At 41.7% G+C, this 16,771-nt stretch overlaps 2 protein-coding genes across 2 annotated transcripts in view; one reads left to right on the plus strand and one right to left on the minus strand.

Moving 5' to 3' along the window:
* The first annotated feature begins 910 nt into the window (after nt 1-910).
* Nucleotides 911-3,189, plus strand: rasl11b (RAS-like, family 11, member B). The gene is made up of 4 exons (XM_063466488.1): nt 911-1,229; nt 1,322-1,378; nt 1,478-1,554; nt 2,008-3,189. The coding sequence occupies exons 1-4, from the start codon at nt 1,115-1,117 to the stop codon at nt 2,503-2,505; spliced, it is 747 nt and encodes a 248-aa protein (XP_063322558.1). The 5' UTR covers nt 911-1,114; the 3' UTR covers nt 2,506-3,189.
* Nucleotides 3,190-4,168: 979 nt separating this feature from the next.
* Nucleotides 4,169-16,771, minus strand: part of scfd2 (sec1 family domain containing 2) — a 105,148-nt gene continuing 92,545 nt past the window's right edge. Inside the window, exons 8-9 of the mRNA XM_063467131.1 lie at nt 7,773-7,892; nt 4,169-4,481 (exon numbers count right to left, since the gene is read on the minus strand). Of these exons, the coding sequence (XP_063323201.1) occupies nt 4,389-4,481; nt 7,773-7,892 (213 nt within the window). The 3' untranslated portion in view covers nt 4,169-4,388. The remainder of the gene's footprint in view (nt 4,482-7,772; nt 7,893-16,771) is intronic.

Below are 16,771 nucleotides of genomic sequence, written 5' to 3' on the forward strand. Positions count from 1 at the left end.
AAATACATACCAGACCGTAATCACAGCGCAGGAGAACTGGATGCCAAAATACCTCAGAGCACATGAGCATAAATGAAAGATGGGAGAAGGAGGAAGGGAGGGGTGTATGACAGGAGGCAAAAGAAAAATGGGACAAAAAAAGCTCAAATGGATTAAATCACAGTGGAGAGCAGCTTCAAATTGAACTTGTCATGTAACTTGTGCACAAATGTGTACCTTTAGTGGCACAGCTGGCACTAAAATGACTGAGATGAAGCGCATACGCTTGCATGAGTTTCTGTAAGGTATGCGTGAATGTGTATGATGTGTGGCAGGGGGTGTATTGATGCAACATCAACAGCCATTAACCCCCTGTGTGGAAAAGTTTAGGGGCATGTCTTAACAGGTCACCAGCTGCAACGCAACACAACACAGGCTGGGAGGTTGAACAGCAACCGTGTGCATTCAACAGAATAGGAAATAAAATATGATATAAAAATCGTATTTAAGACATAAAAAAAAGTGTGGGTTGAATTTCAAGGATTTCTGGTAACGATGGCTCTTATACAGGCGGGTTATTTGTTGTTTATTTAGGGGAAATCTGTCACGATATTTCCCCACACAGCTAAAGCTTTGTTTATGTCCTTTTCTTTCCCAAATCTGTGTAATTCATAGTGACATACCTGCAGAGGACAGACAACCTTTCCCAGTTCAAAAACAAAGGGTATTTGATCAGAACACCCAGACAGAGGTCTCACCTGTTGCAGAAGCTTTCCTGCTTGAGGATAGCTTGAACATCCACGTGTAGGCGGGGACGCACGAGGAGAGGAGAGGAGGAGGGGGGGGATCACCGGCACCCAATCAGATGTGGCCGCTTCTGGAGCGCTATAAAAAGTCTGTGGTCTCCTCTGCGCCAGCATTTACTCGCAGCTTCTCTTTCTAAAGACTGCGTTGACTTTTCCCTCCGGGTTTTTAAAAGAAGAAAATAATTGACCACCGAACCACTTTGCGAGGCAAACGGAATTTACTAAACTCACTTTATTTAAGAGCTCGCTTTATACTTGGACTCGAAAATAGTTTCGTCTCTGCTTTGGATTGTTTTTTCGTTTTTTGACTGACCTGACGGGCAAAAACAATGCGCCTCATCCAGAACATGACAACCATAGCGGAGTATCCAGCTTCTGAATACTCGGCCCCCAACCGGGCCATTAAAATAGCCGTTATAGGAGGCAGCGGTGTGGGGAAGACAGGTAAGAGGAAACGGAAAAAAAAATACGCAAGCATTGTAGGTAATGTATACCCTGGCGTATATGTTTAATGTTGTTTTCTCGCTTCTCCTCAGCACTCGTGGTGAGATTCCTAACAAAACGCTTCATCGGAGACTACGAGAGAAATGCTGGTAAGTTAAATGTCTGTATTTTTATGAATAGAAAACGCTAAGATTTAGCTAATTGTTATTTTTTTGGGGTACTAAAGGTTTTGTTCCTCCTATGTGCAGGTAATCTCTACTCCAGAGAAGTCCAGGTGGATGGAGAGCAAGTGACCATCCAAGTACAGGACACTCCTGGTGCCGAGGTGAGCAGAAAGGGACATATTATCTGTCTGGGCTGACTGGAGGGTAACAGAGTGGACAAAATAACCGTATGGTTAAAAAATATCTAAGCGTCTGCAGGCACTGCTTCAAAACCGAACATGTCTGTTTTCCTCCTGAAGTAGAGCCCTTTGTTTTGCCTGTCTAATCTTCCATTTAAGCTAATGGATGTCTGGGGCCAGAGTAAATGATACCCTGATCCACATCCAGACTTCTCAATCACCCACACCTCTCTCTTCTGGAGGAGTAATCCTATAGCTTTTGTCTGCCTCAGCTGGCATTCCAGACATTACAAAAGCTCAGTTTCATAAAATGAGGAACATTTAATCTTTCCTGAAATTTGATTGATTTTGTGCATCAGAACAAGAATGCTGGAAATGTTTTTCAGAGGAAGTTGTGTTTTAATCATTGTCTTTTTTTTTCTTTTTTCCCCCCAGATGACAGATAATGGCATCAGTCTACCTGACCATGTGACTTGCTCCATTCAGTGGGCTGATGCTGTGGTGCTGGTGTACTCTGTTACTGACCGCAGCAGCTTTGATTTGATCGATCAGTTGCACCAGCTGGTTGTTCGCAGCAGCGGTGCCAGTATGCCCCCGGTAATCCTGCTGGCCAATAAGGCAGACCTGTTGCACCTGAGGCGAGTCGACTCCCAGCAGGGTCCCATTCTGGCTGGAAACCTGGGCTGCTCCTTCTATGAAGTATCTGCCAGTGAGGATTACAACCAGGTACATGGGGCTTTCCACAGGCTGTGCTGCCAGCTAGCCAAGCAGCCACCCCCTGCCTCTAGCTCCCCACCCACCTCTGCTAGTGGTGTCACAGAGAAGAGGCGCTCTCTCCTCATCCCCAGGCCAAAGTCTCCCAATATGCAGGATCTGAAGAGGCGCTTCAAGCAGGCGCTGTCTGCCAAAGTCCGGACTGTCACCTCGGTGTGAGGAGCGCTACAAGCTGAAAGTGGTTGAGTGGCCGCAGAAAGTACTAAACGTTGGAAAAGAGGACAGAAGATTCGCGCTTCTCCACTGAAGTCCTGCTCCAGTCTGGTGTCATATGAACAGTATAGCAGGAGGCAGATGAATCTTTGCAGAGATAAATGGCGTCTTGGTGAGCAGGAGTCTGTCATGTCAGATGACGTGAAGAGCAGCGGTGAAGCAGTTCAGGGGGAGAAAATTCCCTTTGAGGACACAGAAACAGCCGATTGAAGCTGAGAGAACTAAAAACTGCATATAAAAATTGTACATAAAGCCCTCCTGGCAACAACAGCTCTGAAGGACTGCTTATTTTTAGCTGTGCCTGTTGTGGCTGCTCTTTATTCAGACTGCCACTTCATCAAGGCTAAACGCTGGCATTATTATACCAGCCACTTAAGCTGGGTCTCAGTGCAGCTCTCGGTGTTCACTCTCATATTTGAATATCTGCAGTTTATTTTTTGCAACTTACAAAAGCATCATTGTGCATGATTGAGTGAGAGAAGGGTGGGGGTTGAAGTATCCTTGTGGGGTAGCAGCCACTATGTAGCATGTGTTGGTGATTATCACTGATGCACTTTATTAAAAAGAAGAGTCCAAAGGGCCTGTTATTTATTTGTTACAAGTTCTTTTTCATAATAAAAAGATGATGAATTTCCAATGACATGTCTCTGGAGCTTTCTTCATTTTGCATGTGTGCATTTCACTGGGTGGGGAATAAAGTTTACAAACAATAGATTATAGAACTTCTGAGTCACTGATGTCCTTGGGACTGTAAGACTAATAAACCGCATTCATACTGGGAGCAGATGACGCACACAGAACAAGGTAGTCTGACCCATGAATACATCAATTCTTAAAAAAGGCTTTGATATCAGACTAGTGATGAAAAGCATGGACACAATGGAAGCATGACTGTACAGCCACTTCAGATCTTGTGAGCTGTTTAAAACTAAAAGCTCTGTGCAGTCCTTGACCTCCCAAAAAGCATTTTAACTAAAAAAGAAGCTGCTGATGCGACTGCAGCCAAATCCTTTTGGGAGAGGTTTTTTTTCTTTCAGAGCTGACCTTGTTTTCATTAGAGACCCTGAAGAACTGCACCGGTCCCAAAGATGAGGTGAAAATTATATTAAAACAGTTTGCTGCTAAAACGTGTAATTGCATCAGTTTACTGGCAATTCAGAACCTAATCAGGGAATTCTGAATACCCAGTTGAAACCTGCCAGATGAGGATTTGCTGAATTACACCTGTGTTTGACAAAATGAGGGAGATTCGAGAACGGCCCCAGTTGTGGGTGAATTTCTGAGCTTTAGCTGTGATGATTCATGTTGGAGAGACGGGAGAGTGGGAGGGATGGAAGGTGGAGGTGAGGTCTAAGTGTGAGCAATTTATCGGCCTTGGCAGGCAGTGTGAAAGGCTTTGTTAATTATCCTGGTCTTATTTGTCACCATATGATGTTTGCGAGGGGATGATGTTAACAGAGAGTGTGTATTCTTCCGGCCACAACAGCATGCTGTCCATTGTTAACACTTCTAATGGGTTCACACACAGAGACCTGCTTTAAACAGCTAACTTGACCTCTTGTGTCCTGTGTATATATGCAAATAAAAGACATCACACATGAGTGTCTGAAAAGTGACTTTATTGCTTTATTATTAACATTTGATGGAATTTTACGCCTCACACTTAGAGAGGTGGCTTTTTACAGAACAGGAATGTTGCTTCATTTGCATGTCGTCTGTTGACACGGGATTTTAATTTCTCATGCCCTCTTCACACCTCAGTGTTTAGATATTCGAGGTGCATGTGTTCATCCGCGTGTTAACACCTGCGTTTCCGTTTGGCAGCCTTTTTACACACCGATATCAGGTACCAGTCTCTGGGTGTTGAAGAGCAGCTCGGGGATGTCTGTCGGTCTTAGTAACCTGGTGGAGAGAACGAGCACCTGGAGTGGGGAACAACACACTCGTCAGAGTCAAAGGATGTCAACATGTGTAAGCCGACACTTATAAATGAAGTACATGTTGAGAAAGTCACAAGGTGGAAATCCAAGAGCTGCCTGTCATATTTTTCAGTTAATAACAAGCTCAATAAGTTTGTAAAATATGCTCAGTAAAATTGCACTTCACCAACAACACAGTATCACACTGCTTTGTGAGCCTGTGTGTTTTGTGATCTTTAATACTTTGCAGCATATCTGTTGAAAATGCAGCTGATATGATGTGTGTGTGTGATGACTAAGATGACTGTTGTTGTTGTTGTTGTTGTGGAGAATCTGTTTTACAGCAGTTGGACCATGAAACACAATCTCCTCCCAGAGGCTGATAAGATGCATATACCACTCACATGCTGGAAAGCATTGATGCGTCATTGATACGTAATCTTGGGTGTCATTAGTTGTTGATCTTTAAAGCTGATAAGAAATAAACTCGGCCTCCTGGTCTTCTTTCCTTGGGCGTTTCTCATGATAACCGCTTTAACTGAGTTTTCAAATGACTGACAGCAGAACAGCTGAATACAGTTAGAGTGTGGTGTCTATGCTCAGACACACATAGAAGTTAGGAATTGATGAAGCAACCCCCATCTGGAAGGATACAGGTGGATGCTAGAATGGTGGAGCAACAGGTTCTCATCCCAACACGTTCAGGGGCATGAGAGCAGGTTTGCATGAATCTACAAATGTGTTAAGGTTAGGTTTAGGGCTGGAATAGAAAGCCGCAAGCATTTCATAAGGACGTAGAAGGGTACCGTTTGCGTTAATATGAGACGCCTAGGGGCATGACAAATCGTTGATATGTTACGCATTGGGAATGATAATGCTCTGGCTGGACAGGTTTAAACAGGAGGTAGTGATGTAGGGCACTGAAACGTCAGAAGGAGAGGTGGGACATTTTGCAGCTTACATAGATTGCCAAATTGGGAGAGCGTATTGTGTATGACCTAAGTTCTGATAAGGCTCATTGTTAAATGAAATCCATTCCGGGTGACAACCCCATGAAGCGATTGCCAGTAGTGTGCAATATAAGGCATTTTAAGGTCTGTCTTTTTGCTTACTGCACTAACCCATATCTGCTTTTTGATAATTTTTACCTTGCGCCTGTCCAAATTCTTGTTTGGTAGTGTAATGGATGTTGGATCAGTGGTTGTTTTCTCTTACGCAGCTCTGGATTCAGATGCAGCTTTCAAAAGTGTAACTTGAAAATGACAGAAGTACACAGCTGAACAGCTTTAGCTGAAGTATGCACTCCTATACTTCTGCAGACCTCTTCTGATGTTGTATAACAGAGAAGCCCTGTTTCTTTGCAGCAGTGTTGACTTAACTCTGCGCCCTTAACTGCCTAGAACAGCAGTGGCTGTTTGTGGTGGCAGAGTGACTGTATTTCAGAAGAATTACATCCAAGTGCAAAAGCAAAACTTCGCTGTTTGTTTTCAGTGTAAATACTCATGAATGTCTGGTCCAAACACATCACATAAAGTGTGAGCACATCTCTGTGTAAGGGTTAGAGTGCGTGTGGCCCTGCAGGTTATTATATAAGCTGGTTTTTATTCAGTTCTTCTGATTACAGATGGGGGGGCTTTGATCTTTGCCAAGCCTTTCATTGCCTCTGGCCTCCTTCTTGAAGCCTTTTATTAAGACAAGCCTCATGTCCCTCACGTATTTCTTGCACTCCTCTCATCCAGAGGAAATGCATCATCTGCATGTTTTGTGTGTTAGTGTTGATTGCATATGCAATAAGCACTCAAACCCCAAACACACAGACAGGCAGACAGACTCAACATCTTGTGTATGCAATTACTGCATTAAAAGGTGTAAAGATCAGATGACATGCTCACCTTTATGCCTGATCTGAGCCACCTGCTTATGTAGGTCAGTACTTATGTTTGTTCATGCAGTCAGTCTTTGCTTGAAATTCAGCAGATACTACTGAGTATGGAACTTAAGGATTGCTTGATACTGTTAATGTTAATGTTAAATTTCAAATAATCTTTTATATCACCAGTGGCTTTTGTCACAGGAGAGGGTAACAAAGCTTGGATAGCTATAATATAATATAATATAATATAATATAATATAATATAATATAATATAATATAATATAATATAATATAATATATACTCACTAGCTCCTTTAACACACCCACCTGTTCAACTCTATGTTAACACAAATATCTAAACAGTCCATGGCAGCAACTCAAAGCATTTAGGCAAATAGAGATGGGCAAGATAACCTACTGAAGTTCAAACTAAGCATCGCAATGGGGAAGAAAGGTGATTATATGGTTGTTGGTGCCAGACAGGCTGGCCTGAGTATTTCAGAAACTGCTGATCTGCTGCGATTCCCCCATACAACCATCTCTAGGGTTTACAGAGAATTATCCGGCAGGGAGAAAATATCCAGTGAACAAAAGTTCTCTTCATAAAAAGGCTGACTGATGCCTAAAGTCAGAGGAAAATAGCCAGAGTGCAGAAGAGGATCTCTAAACGTATGACATGTGGAATGCTGAAGCAGATACGCCACACCAGCAGAAGAACACACCGGGTGGCACTTCTGTCAGTTAAAAACATGAAACTAGTGTTCAACATTTAGATGGTACAGTTAGAATTTTGAATAAACAACATGAAAGCATGGATCCAATGGTGTAGTGGTGTAGGGGATGTTTTCTTGGTATTCTCTGTGCCCCTTAGTGCCAACTGAGCATTATTTAAATACCGCAGTCTATCTTGTTGCTGACCATGTCTATCCCTTTATAACCACAGTGTAACCATATTCTGATGTATTTTGTTAGCTTTTCAAGTTAAAACATCTCAAACCCATCCACTAATAAAGTGTCCATTCAGTGTATATTACTATAAACAGTTCAACATAAAGCAAAATATGGAGCTCAGGTATTAGGTTTCTGAATTAAATGAAACTATATTTTTAGTTGTAAGTTTAATCACTTTGTATGGCATCACTTTAAGTGATATGACTGCAATAAAAACAGAAAACAGTAAAAGTTATTTCAGTGCTCATTCTTGAGGTTACCGCATGCAGGTAAAGCTTGCTAGCATGGATCTCAATTCTGCTTTAAAACACAATGTGTTTCATTTAATTTTACAAGTGAAGCCATTCGTAGTTTGAACAAAACTTTTCCCCAATTATTGAACAACATCATGTCCACACTAGCTCAATGAGACTGGAAGCAGAACTGGGAAAGAGCAACGTCACCTGACAGCGACAGGCCACAGACTCACCTGGGTCCCCGGTCTGTGTGTGGCAACAATCTCTTTGATGAGACGAAGCTCCGATAGTGTGACTCCACCAACCATGAAGAGGAAGAGCAGAGGGTTGTCGCCAGGATGTGGACGGCTCACCTGGAGTTAAGACGAGACATTTTGACAGGTATTTTTAGGCCACTGGAGTTGTTTATGCTGCTTCCTTCCTTCCTTTGATAAATGTATATTTTTGTCCACTGAACACTTTATATCATCTCTTTTCTATATAACACCTCTGCCATCTCTTATGTATTATTGCTGAGTCACCTCTCAGCTGGATTCCTGTGATATTGTGGTGCCACTGATCACAGTGCACCTGCTAACAACACTCGGAGGGAGACGTCTCCTCACACTGGTGTCATGATGGCTAACACGTGGACATGTAAGCTCTACACACACACTTACACAACACACAGACACCTAAATATCCCATATCACCTGTGTTAGGGCGGATCTCACAGACTGATATAAAAAAAATTGTGCTAGCACATTATTAACTGTCATTTAAAATACTGTTTTAACAGCAGGTAATGTCTAGTGCTTATGTTGGTGAGCAATGGCTTTGTACTATTGGTCAGCGGGCAGCAGTCAGGACGAGCCTGTGAATGCTAACCAAGCAATCAGAGCTGCAGGGGGTGGACCTAAGGAGAGAGTGGCTATCCACGTGAAGCAGCAGCAGGCTGGGATAAAGCATGTCAGGGATGATTCAACATGTGTTCATGGGAAATTTTGGGAACTTGCTCAACTCAAGCTGTATGTTGTACATCTAGGCAGATCTGGTGGGACTTCTAAACAATGCAGACATGGCATCCCCATGTGTAAGTAAATCCCCACTAGTGTGTTCCCTGGATCTGAACCTCACATGGTGAGGGAGGGGCTGTGAGCTGAAATGTGGTGGAGAGTGTGTCTGAGGAAAAGAAAACATACTTTTAGACATCATCTGTGGACTTTTTCTACAATGCCACTCACCAAACTGTTTAATGTGAATTCTTAAAAAAAAATCTCAACATTATCTGCCTCTGTCTTTTGCTAGACACCAGCTATTAATTTATTAAATAAAAAAAGAAATTAAATTCAATTTAGTTCAATTTAAAGCAGTCCATAAAAACACAAAGATGAGCACAAAACAGAATCATGGCAAATATCAACTGAATAATTCAAAAAAAAAATTCTATAAATATATATAAAATCATTAAGCAAAAATAAAAACTTTTTTGGGATTATGGATATAAACTAGTGCTTTCAGCGTTAATCTCGTTAAAATGACGTTAGTGCCATAACTGCATTAACGCGGCAAATCTCGGTTAGTGAGTTAGCGTGGATCGCCGCATGTGTGGGGCTGCACGGTGCTAACCTGTTAGCATGGTTAGCTCGCTAACGTGGCGTTAATGTCATTTTGACGAGATTAACACTGACAGCACTAATATAAACCCATTTTAGGTTTACATTTTCCAAGTTTCACTACTGCTTGGTTAGTAATATGTTGGCATCAAGATGGTATCATCCATCCAAACTACATGTGACTGCAGCAGTCTGCTAGCAAACAGAGAAATCACAAAGAGGTTTTTGGTGAAGCATCCTGTTTGCACCCAGTTTCATTCAGCTGTAACAGGCGAACTCCAGCAACCACTCGGCCAATACACATTTTTGTCTAGTAACCAGATGTTGAAAAGTGGTTGCCGAGTGGTCTCCAAGCCTTTGTGACTGATGCCTTAGCTTGACTTGTCCTGCTAACTAACTAATCAACACTATGCTTAATTAGTGTGGATGGACCCTCTGGGCTAAGATTTCCCCTGTGACATCTGGTAACCATTAATAGGTAAACCAAAACAAAATAGGATCAGTTAGCTTATCCATTCTGCTTGTCAGAGAATTCAAGTAAAGAAGCAATCTGATGTGCAGAAATAGTGGAAACCCTTTACAAACGAGCCCAGAACTTCAGTGCAGAAAATCAAACGTTTACTATGTGTTTTGGATTTTCTGTTCTGATGAGTTTATTTAAATGCTTCTAATAAAAGAAAAAAAAATAGTTCCCCTACAGGGATCAATAAAGACGTCCTTATCTTTATCACAAAAACCGTTCAGATTTCTGATAAAATGTAGCTGCAGGGTGCTCACAAACAGCAGATTTCAATCTACACAAAGTGAAGAAGTAAAGTCTTCACTGCACTTGTAGCACACAGAACAACTTTATGGCTTGACCGACACGATAGGGTCATCAGGGCTATCAGATGATGACCATGATGAGGCTACAAGCTGAAACGCGCCAGTCAAGCAACAATGTTGTTCTATAAAATACGAGTGTTGTTGTTTTGACCACTCCAGACTTTCTTCTCTTCTCCATGCACGATTTGCATTTGTAAATTGTGCAAGATAAATCACTCTGTGGTTCTCTGGTGTCAGTCATAGACAAGAACTATGGTTGCATTAACTCAAAGGGGCAGCAGCAAGATCGCTTGTACAACTGGGATTCTGCTTAAACAAAGACTAAATATGGTAACACCAGACACACAAATAATTTGGTTACAGACAGTTTAAAATGACAGTTTGAAACAACACTGCACAGGCTTTCAGCGGGTCATGCTCCAGACAGCAGGGTCCACTGTGTTTTAATAATGTAAACTGTGTCCACAGTAAGCTCTGTGGCTGAAAATAGAAGTTTTATAGGAGGTGTTTTATGGCATAAAGGGTGTGCACTGGGCTCCTATAGACTACAAGGTCAGCTTTATAGGTTTAGGCTGTCTGAGTTGGTGGTTCTTGAGCCAAGTTTCTTAATTTGAGTGAAACCGGGCCACAGTTACACAACTTGTCTAATTCCTTCCCTTCTGGGTAATCATCAGTTTAAGCAGGCCCAGATGTGGGATAATCAGACTGTGGAGAGTGATCCACTCTGCAGGAAATGTACATTATGCATAGTATTAGAAAAAAACAAAACAACTCGGACTAGTGCTAAAATAATGAAAGAATAATGAAAGAATAAGCCAAATATCAACGACTTTTAACAATTAAAATTTGCAAATCCAACTGCATTACTTCTTTCTTTTCTGTTTGGGTTCCTATTAAGGTCTTGCTCTTTAAGAGCCTCAATATCATACTGTGCTGCTGTCATCTGAGGATTTTCTGCCTTAAAATAAATGTGATTCTTTGAAGCAGTGACCTGGCATAGCTTCTACTGTGAGCTGGATATCCATTTTGAAGGCTTTATGACCAGATCCAGGCAAAAACGTTGGGGTACGGCAGACAACAGATTCAGTTCTCAGATGTGTTTTTTCTGCAGATCTTTCTGCAAAAGTTGCAAATCCATTGCTATCCTAGAAATATCCCAGATATTTAAAAAAAAAATTCATATAATACATATTATGCATTTATCATAAGGGTGGCTGTAGCTCAGGAGGTAGAGCAGGTCACCTACTGATCGGAAGGTTGGTGGTTTGATCCCTGACTCCTCCAGTCTGCATGTCAAGTATCCTTGGGCACGATACTAACCCCACGTTGCTCTCCGATGTGTTCATCAGAATATGAAAGATGTGTGAATGTAGTTAGAAAGCACTAAGTACAGAGAAAGTGCTTGTGAGAATGGGTGTGATTGGGTGAATGTGGCATGTTGTATAGAGCGCTTTAAGTACTCCAGAAGGGTAGAAAAGCGCTAAATAAGAATCAGTTCATTTACCATCACAGTAGCATGAGTTTTTATTTGACACATCATGTTTGTTGAGTGAATAGGCATAACTTAGACTAGATTTTTTATATTACCTATTACTGTAATCACATTACATTTTTCTTTATAAAGCAATGATATTATGTGTGGTTCTTTAATTACCTGTATATTGGACTGAATTAGATAGAAAATAGCGGAAATAGTAATACTAATAATAATAATAATAATACATTTTATTTATAAAGCGCCTTTTAAGCGCCTTAAGCTGGATAGAAGAAGAGGATCGAAGTGAGTGGGCAGAAGAGGTAGTGCTTAACAGATCAGAAAGGTAAAGAGGAGCAAGGTTATGAAGGGCCTTGAAGGTGAGCAGAAGAAGTTTGTATATTATTTCACTGGGTGCCAGTGAAGTTCCTGAAGAACAGAGGTGATGTGCTGGTAGGATGGAGGAATCAGGCCTGCAGGAGAGATACAGTGGCTTGCAAAAGTATTCGGCCCCCTTGAACTTTTCCACATTTTGTCACATTACAGCCACAAACATGAATCAATTTTATTGGAATTCCACGTGAAAGACCAATACAAAGTGGTCTACACGTGAGAAGTGGAACGAAAATCATACATGATTCCAAACATTTGTTACAAATAAATAACTGCAAAGTGGGGTGTGAACCACCTTTTGCTGCAATTACAGCTGCCAGTCTTTTAGGGTATGTCTCTACCAGCTTTGCACATCTAGAGACTGAAATTCTTGCCCATTCTTCTTTGCAAAACAGCTCCACAACTGCCCTGTGACGGCCTCAGAGGTTGTCTAAGAGAATATTGGGAGCAACAACACCATGAAGTCCAAAGAACACACCAGACAGGTCAGGGATAAAGTTATTGAGAAATTTAAAGCAGGCTTAGGCTACAAAAAGATTTCCCAAGCCTTGAACATCCCACGGAGCACTGTTCAAGCGATCATTCAGAAATGGAAGGAGTATGGCACAACTGTAAACCTACCAAGACAAGGCTGTCCACCTAAACTCACAGGCCGAACAAGGAGAGCGCTGATCAGAAATGCAGCCAAGAGGCCCATGGTGACTCTGGACGAGCTGCAGAGATCTACAGCTCAGGTGGGGGAATCTGTCCGTAGGACAACTATTAGTCTGGAGAGGAAATGGCATGTCACAAATTTAGAGGATCATCATTTAGCCTGGAGAAATAGTTTGCTGCTTTATAAGAAAGCCCTCCGCAAAGCCAGAACATCTTACTATTCGTCACTGATTGAAGAAAATAAGAACAACCTCAGGTTTCTCTTCAGAACTGTAGCCAGGCTGACAAAAAGTCAGAGCTCTTTTGAGCCAACCATCCCTTTAACGTTAACTAGTAATGACTTCATGAACTTCTTCACAAATAAAATTCTTATCGTTAGAGAAAAAATTACCAATAATCATCCCACAGATGTAATATCATCTACTGCTACTCTTAGTACCATTGATGTTAAGTTAGACTCTTTTTCTCCAATTGATCTTTCTGAGTTAACTTCAATAATTACTTCCTCCAAACCATCAACGTGTCTTTTAGACCCCATTCCTACAAAACTGCTCAAAGAAGTCCTGCCATTAATTAATTCTTCGATCCTAAATATGATCAACCTATCTCTAATAATTGGCTATGTACCACAGGCCTTCAAGGTGGCTGTAGTTAAACCTTTACTCAAAAAGCCATCTCTAGACCCAGCAGTCTTAGCTAATTATAGGCCAATCTCCAACCTTCCTTTCATATCAAAAATCCTTGAAAGAGTAGTTGTCAAACAGCTAACAGATCATCTGCAGAGGAATGGCTTATTTGAAGAGTTTCAGTCAGGTTTCAGAGCTCATCACAGCACAGAAACAGCTTTAGTGAAGGTTACAAATGATCTTCTTATGGCCTCTGACAGTGGACTCATCTCTGTGCTTGTCCTGCTAGACCTTAGTGCAGCGTTCGATACTGTTGACCATAATATCCTATTAGAGCGATTAGAACATGCTGTAGGTATTACAGGTACTGCGCTGCAGTGGTTTGTATCATATCTATCTAACAGACTCAAATTTGTACATGTAAGTGGAGAGTCCTCTTCACACACTAAGGTCAATTATGGTGTTCCACAGGGTTCGGTGCTAGGACCAATTTTGTTTACATTATACATGCTTCCCTTAGGCAGCATCATTAGAAGACATAGCATAAATTTTCACTGCTATGCAGTGAAGCCAGGTAACACACACACACCAATTAGTTAAACTGCAGGAATGTCTTGAAGACAAAAAGACCTGGATGGCCGCTAACTTTCTGCTTCTTAATTCAGATAAAACTGAGGTTATTGTACTCGGCCCTGAAAATCTTAGAAATATGGTATCTAACCAGATTCTTACTCTGGATGGCATTACCTTGGCCTCCAGTAACACTGTGAGGAACCTTGGAGTCATTTTTGACCAGGACATGTCCTTCAACGCACATATTAAACAAATATGTAAGACTGCTTTCTTCCATTTGCACAACATCTCTAAAGTTAGAAATATCCTGTCTCTTAGTGACGCTGAAAAACTAGTTCATGCATTTATTACTTCCAGGCTGGACTACTGTAATTCATTATTATCAGGATGTCCTAAAAACTCGCTGAAAAGCCTTCAGCTAATCCAAAATGCTGCAGCAAGAGTACTGACATGGACTAGAAAGAGAGAGCATATTTCTCCTGTTTTGGCTTCCCTTCATTGGCTTCCTGTTAAATCCAGAATTGAATTCAAAATCCTGCTCCTCACATACAAGGTCGTAAATAATCAGGGCCCATCTTATCTTAATGACCTTGTAGTACCATATCACCCTATTAGAGCACTTCGCCCTTGCACTGCAGGCTTACTTGTTGTTCCTAGAGTATTAAAGTATTAAAAGTAGAGTGAGAGGGAGAGCCTTCAGTTTTCAGGCCCCTCTTCTGTGGAACCAGCTTCCAGTTTGGATTCGGGAGACAGACACTATCTCTACTTTCAAGATTAGGCTTAAAACTTTCCTTTTTGCTAAAGCATATAGTTAGGGCTGGACCAGGTGACCCTGAATCCTCCCTTAGTTATGCTGCAATAGGTGTAGGCTGCCAGGGGATTCCCATGATGCACTGAGTTTTTCCTTTCCAGTCACCTTTCTCACTCAGTATGTGTTAATAGACCTCTCTGCATTGAATTATATCTGTTATTAACCTCTGTCTCTCTTCCACAGCATGTCTTTATCCTGTTTTCCTTCTCTCACCCCAACCGGTCGCAGCAGATGGCCGCCCCTCCCTGAGCCTGGTTCTGCCAGAGGTTTCTTCCTGTTAAAAAGGAGTTTTTCCTTCCCACTGTCGCCAAAGTGCTTGCTCATAGGGGGTCATATGATTGTTGGGTTTTTCTCTGTACCTATGAAGCGCCTTGAGGCGACTGTTGTTGTGATTTGGCGCTATATAAATAAAATTGAATTGAATTGAATAGTTGTGCACTGCACAAAGTTGGCCTTTATGGAAGAGTGGCAAGAAGAAAGCCATTGTTAACAGAAAACCATAAGAAGTCCCATTTGCAGTTTGCCACAAGCCATGTGGGGGACAGAGCAAACATGTGGAAGAAGGTGCTCTGGACAGATGAGACAAAATGGAACTTTTTGGCCAAAATGCAAAACGCTATGTGTGGCGGAAAATTAACACTGCACATCACTCTGAACACACCATCCCCACTGTCAAATATGGTGGTGGCAGCATCATGCTCTGGGGGTGCTTCTCTTCAGCAGGGACAGGGAAGCTGGAGTTGATGGGAAGATGGATGGAGCCAAATACAGGGCAATCTTGGAAGAAAACCTCTTGGAGTCTGCAAAAGACTTGAGACTGGGGCGGAGGTTCACCTTCCAGCAGGACAACGACCCTAAACATAAAGCCAGGGAAACAATGGAATGGTTTAAAACAAAACATATCCATGTGTTGGAAAGGCCCAGTCAAAGTCCAGATCTGAATCCAATCGAGAATCTGTGGCAAGATCTGAAAACTGCTGTTCACAAACGCTGTCCATCTAATCTGACTGAGCTGGAGCTGTTTTGCAAAGAAGAATGGGCAAGGATTTCAGTCTCTAGATGTGCAAAGCTGGTAGAGACATACCCTAAAAGACTGGCAGCTGTAATTGCAGCAAAAGGTGGTTCTACAAAGTACTGGCTCAGGTGGCTGAATAATTACGCACACCCCACTTTGCAGTTATTTATTTGTAACAAATGTTTGGAATCATGTATGATTTTCGTTCCACTTCTCACGTGTAGACCACTTTGTATTGGTCTTTCACGTGGAATTCCAATAAAATTGATTCATGTTTGTGGCTGTAATGTGACAAAATGTGGAAAAGTTCAAGGGGGCCGAATACTTTTGCAAACCATTGTATAACTGGGTGTCATCAGCAAAACAGAGAAAGTGAAGATCAAGTTTGCAGAAAATGGTACCAAGAGGGAGGATGTATATTATGAAGAGAAGAGGGCCTCAGACTGAGCCTTGGGGTACACCAGAAGTCACTGGGAATAGACGAGAGCGAAATGATTTAAGATGATCCTTACTTTTATTTTTATTTCACAAAAGGACAATAACATGACATTAAGGTTAAACTGCACTCGAGGTTAGAAGCAACTGCTTCTGGGACAACACTGACTCTCTGCAAATGTCTGCAAAAACACTACACTAACACAAAGCTAGCAGTGAAGAATCCAGATTGATATTAAAGTGCAGTATTGGGGAGTAATGGATTACATGTACTGGTATTACATATTTAAAATACAAAATATGAGAAACTGTATTTCGTTACAGTTGCCGTTTAAATTAGTGAATACAGTTACTTTGTTGAAATAAATGGCAGCCTTTTCCTGTTTCATATGTTAGGCTATTCCCTCTCTAATTTTGGTAATTCCACGTACTGACAGTAAGCTGTTAATGTTGGCCACGTCAGTTACACAATGGACCCGGAGCCAGCACTGCACAGACAGGAATGCATTTCTGACACCACTTCACATTTAAAGAAGAAAGGGGTGGGCGAAATCTGACCGTGCAATGAAAACTCTGTTTGCTAGCAACCAAGCTGCTCTCAGTGCAAAAGACTCCACCTCCAACCTAAAGAAACATCTGGAAGTAAGTTCTTTTTTAAAAACTAATGTTAGCCTGATGCAGCTAACTTGTTTTAGCTGTGGTAGCTACCTAGGTTATGGGCAGTGTTGGGACTAACGCGTTATTAAGTAACGCGTTACAGTAACTACGTTATTATTGTGGTAACGAGCACGGTAACTAGTTATTATGCGAAAACCAGGAACGCGTTACTCG

Source organism: Pelmatolapia mariae, linkage group LG23 (assembly GCF_036321145.2).
Source record: "Pelmatolapia mariae isolate MD_Pm_ZW linkage group LG23, Pm_UMD_F_2, whole genome shotgun sequence".
NCBI lineage: Eukaryota > Metazoa > Chordata > Actinopteri > Cichliformes > Cichlidae > Pelmatolapia > Pelmatolapia mariae.

Coding starts and splice junctions, on each gene's coding strand:
- rasl11b (XM_063466488.1), top strand. CDS start 1,115: ATGCGCCTCATCCAGAACATGACAACCATAGCGGAGTATCCAGCTTCT. Junction 1,230..1,321: donor CAGCGGTGTGGGGAAGACAG/GTAAGAGGAAAC, acceptor GCTTCTCCTCAG/CACTCGTGGTGAGATTCCTA. Junction 1,379..1,477: donor AGACTACGAGAGAAATGCTG/GTAAGTTAAATG, acceptor TCCTATGTGCAG/GTAATCTCTACTCCAGAGAA.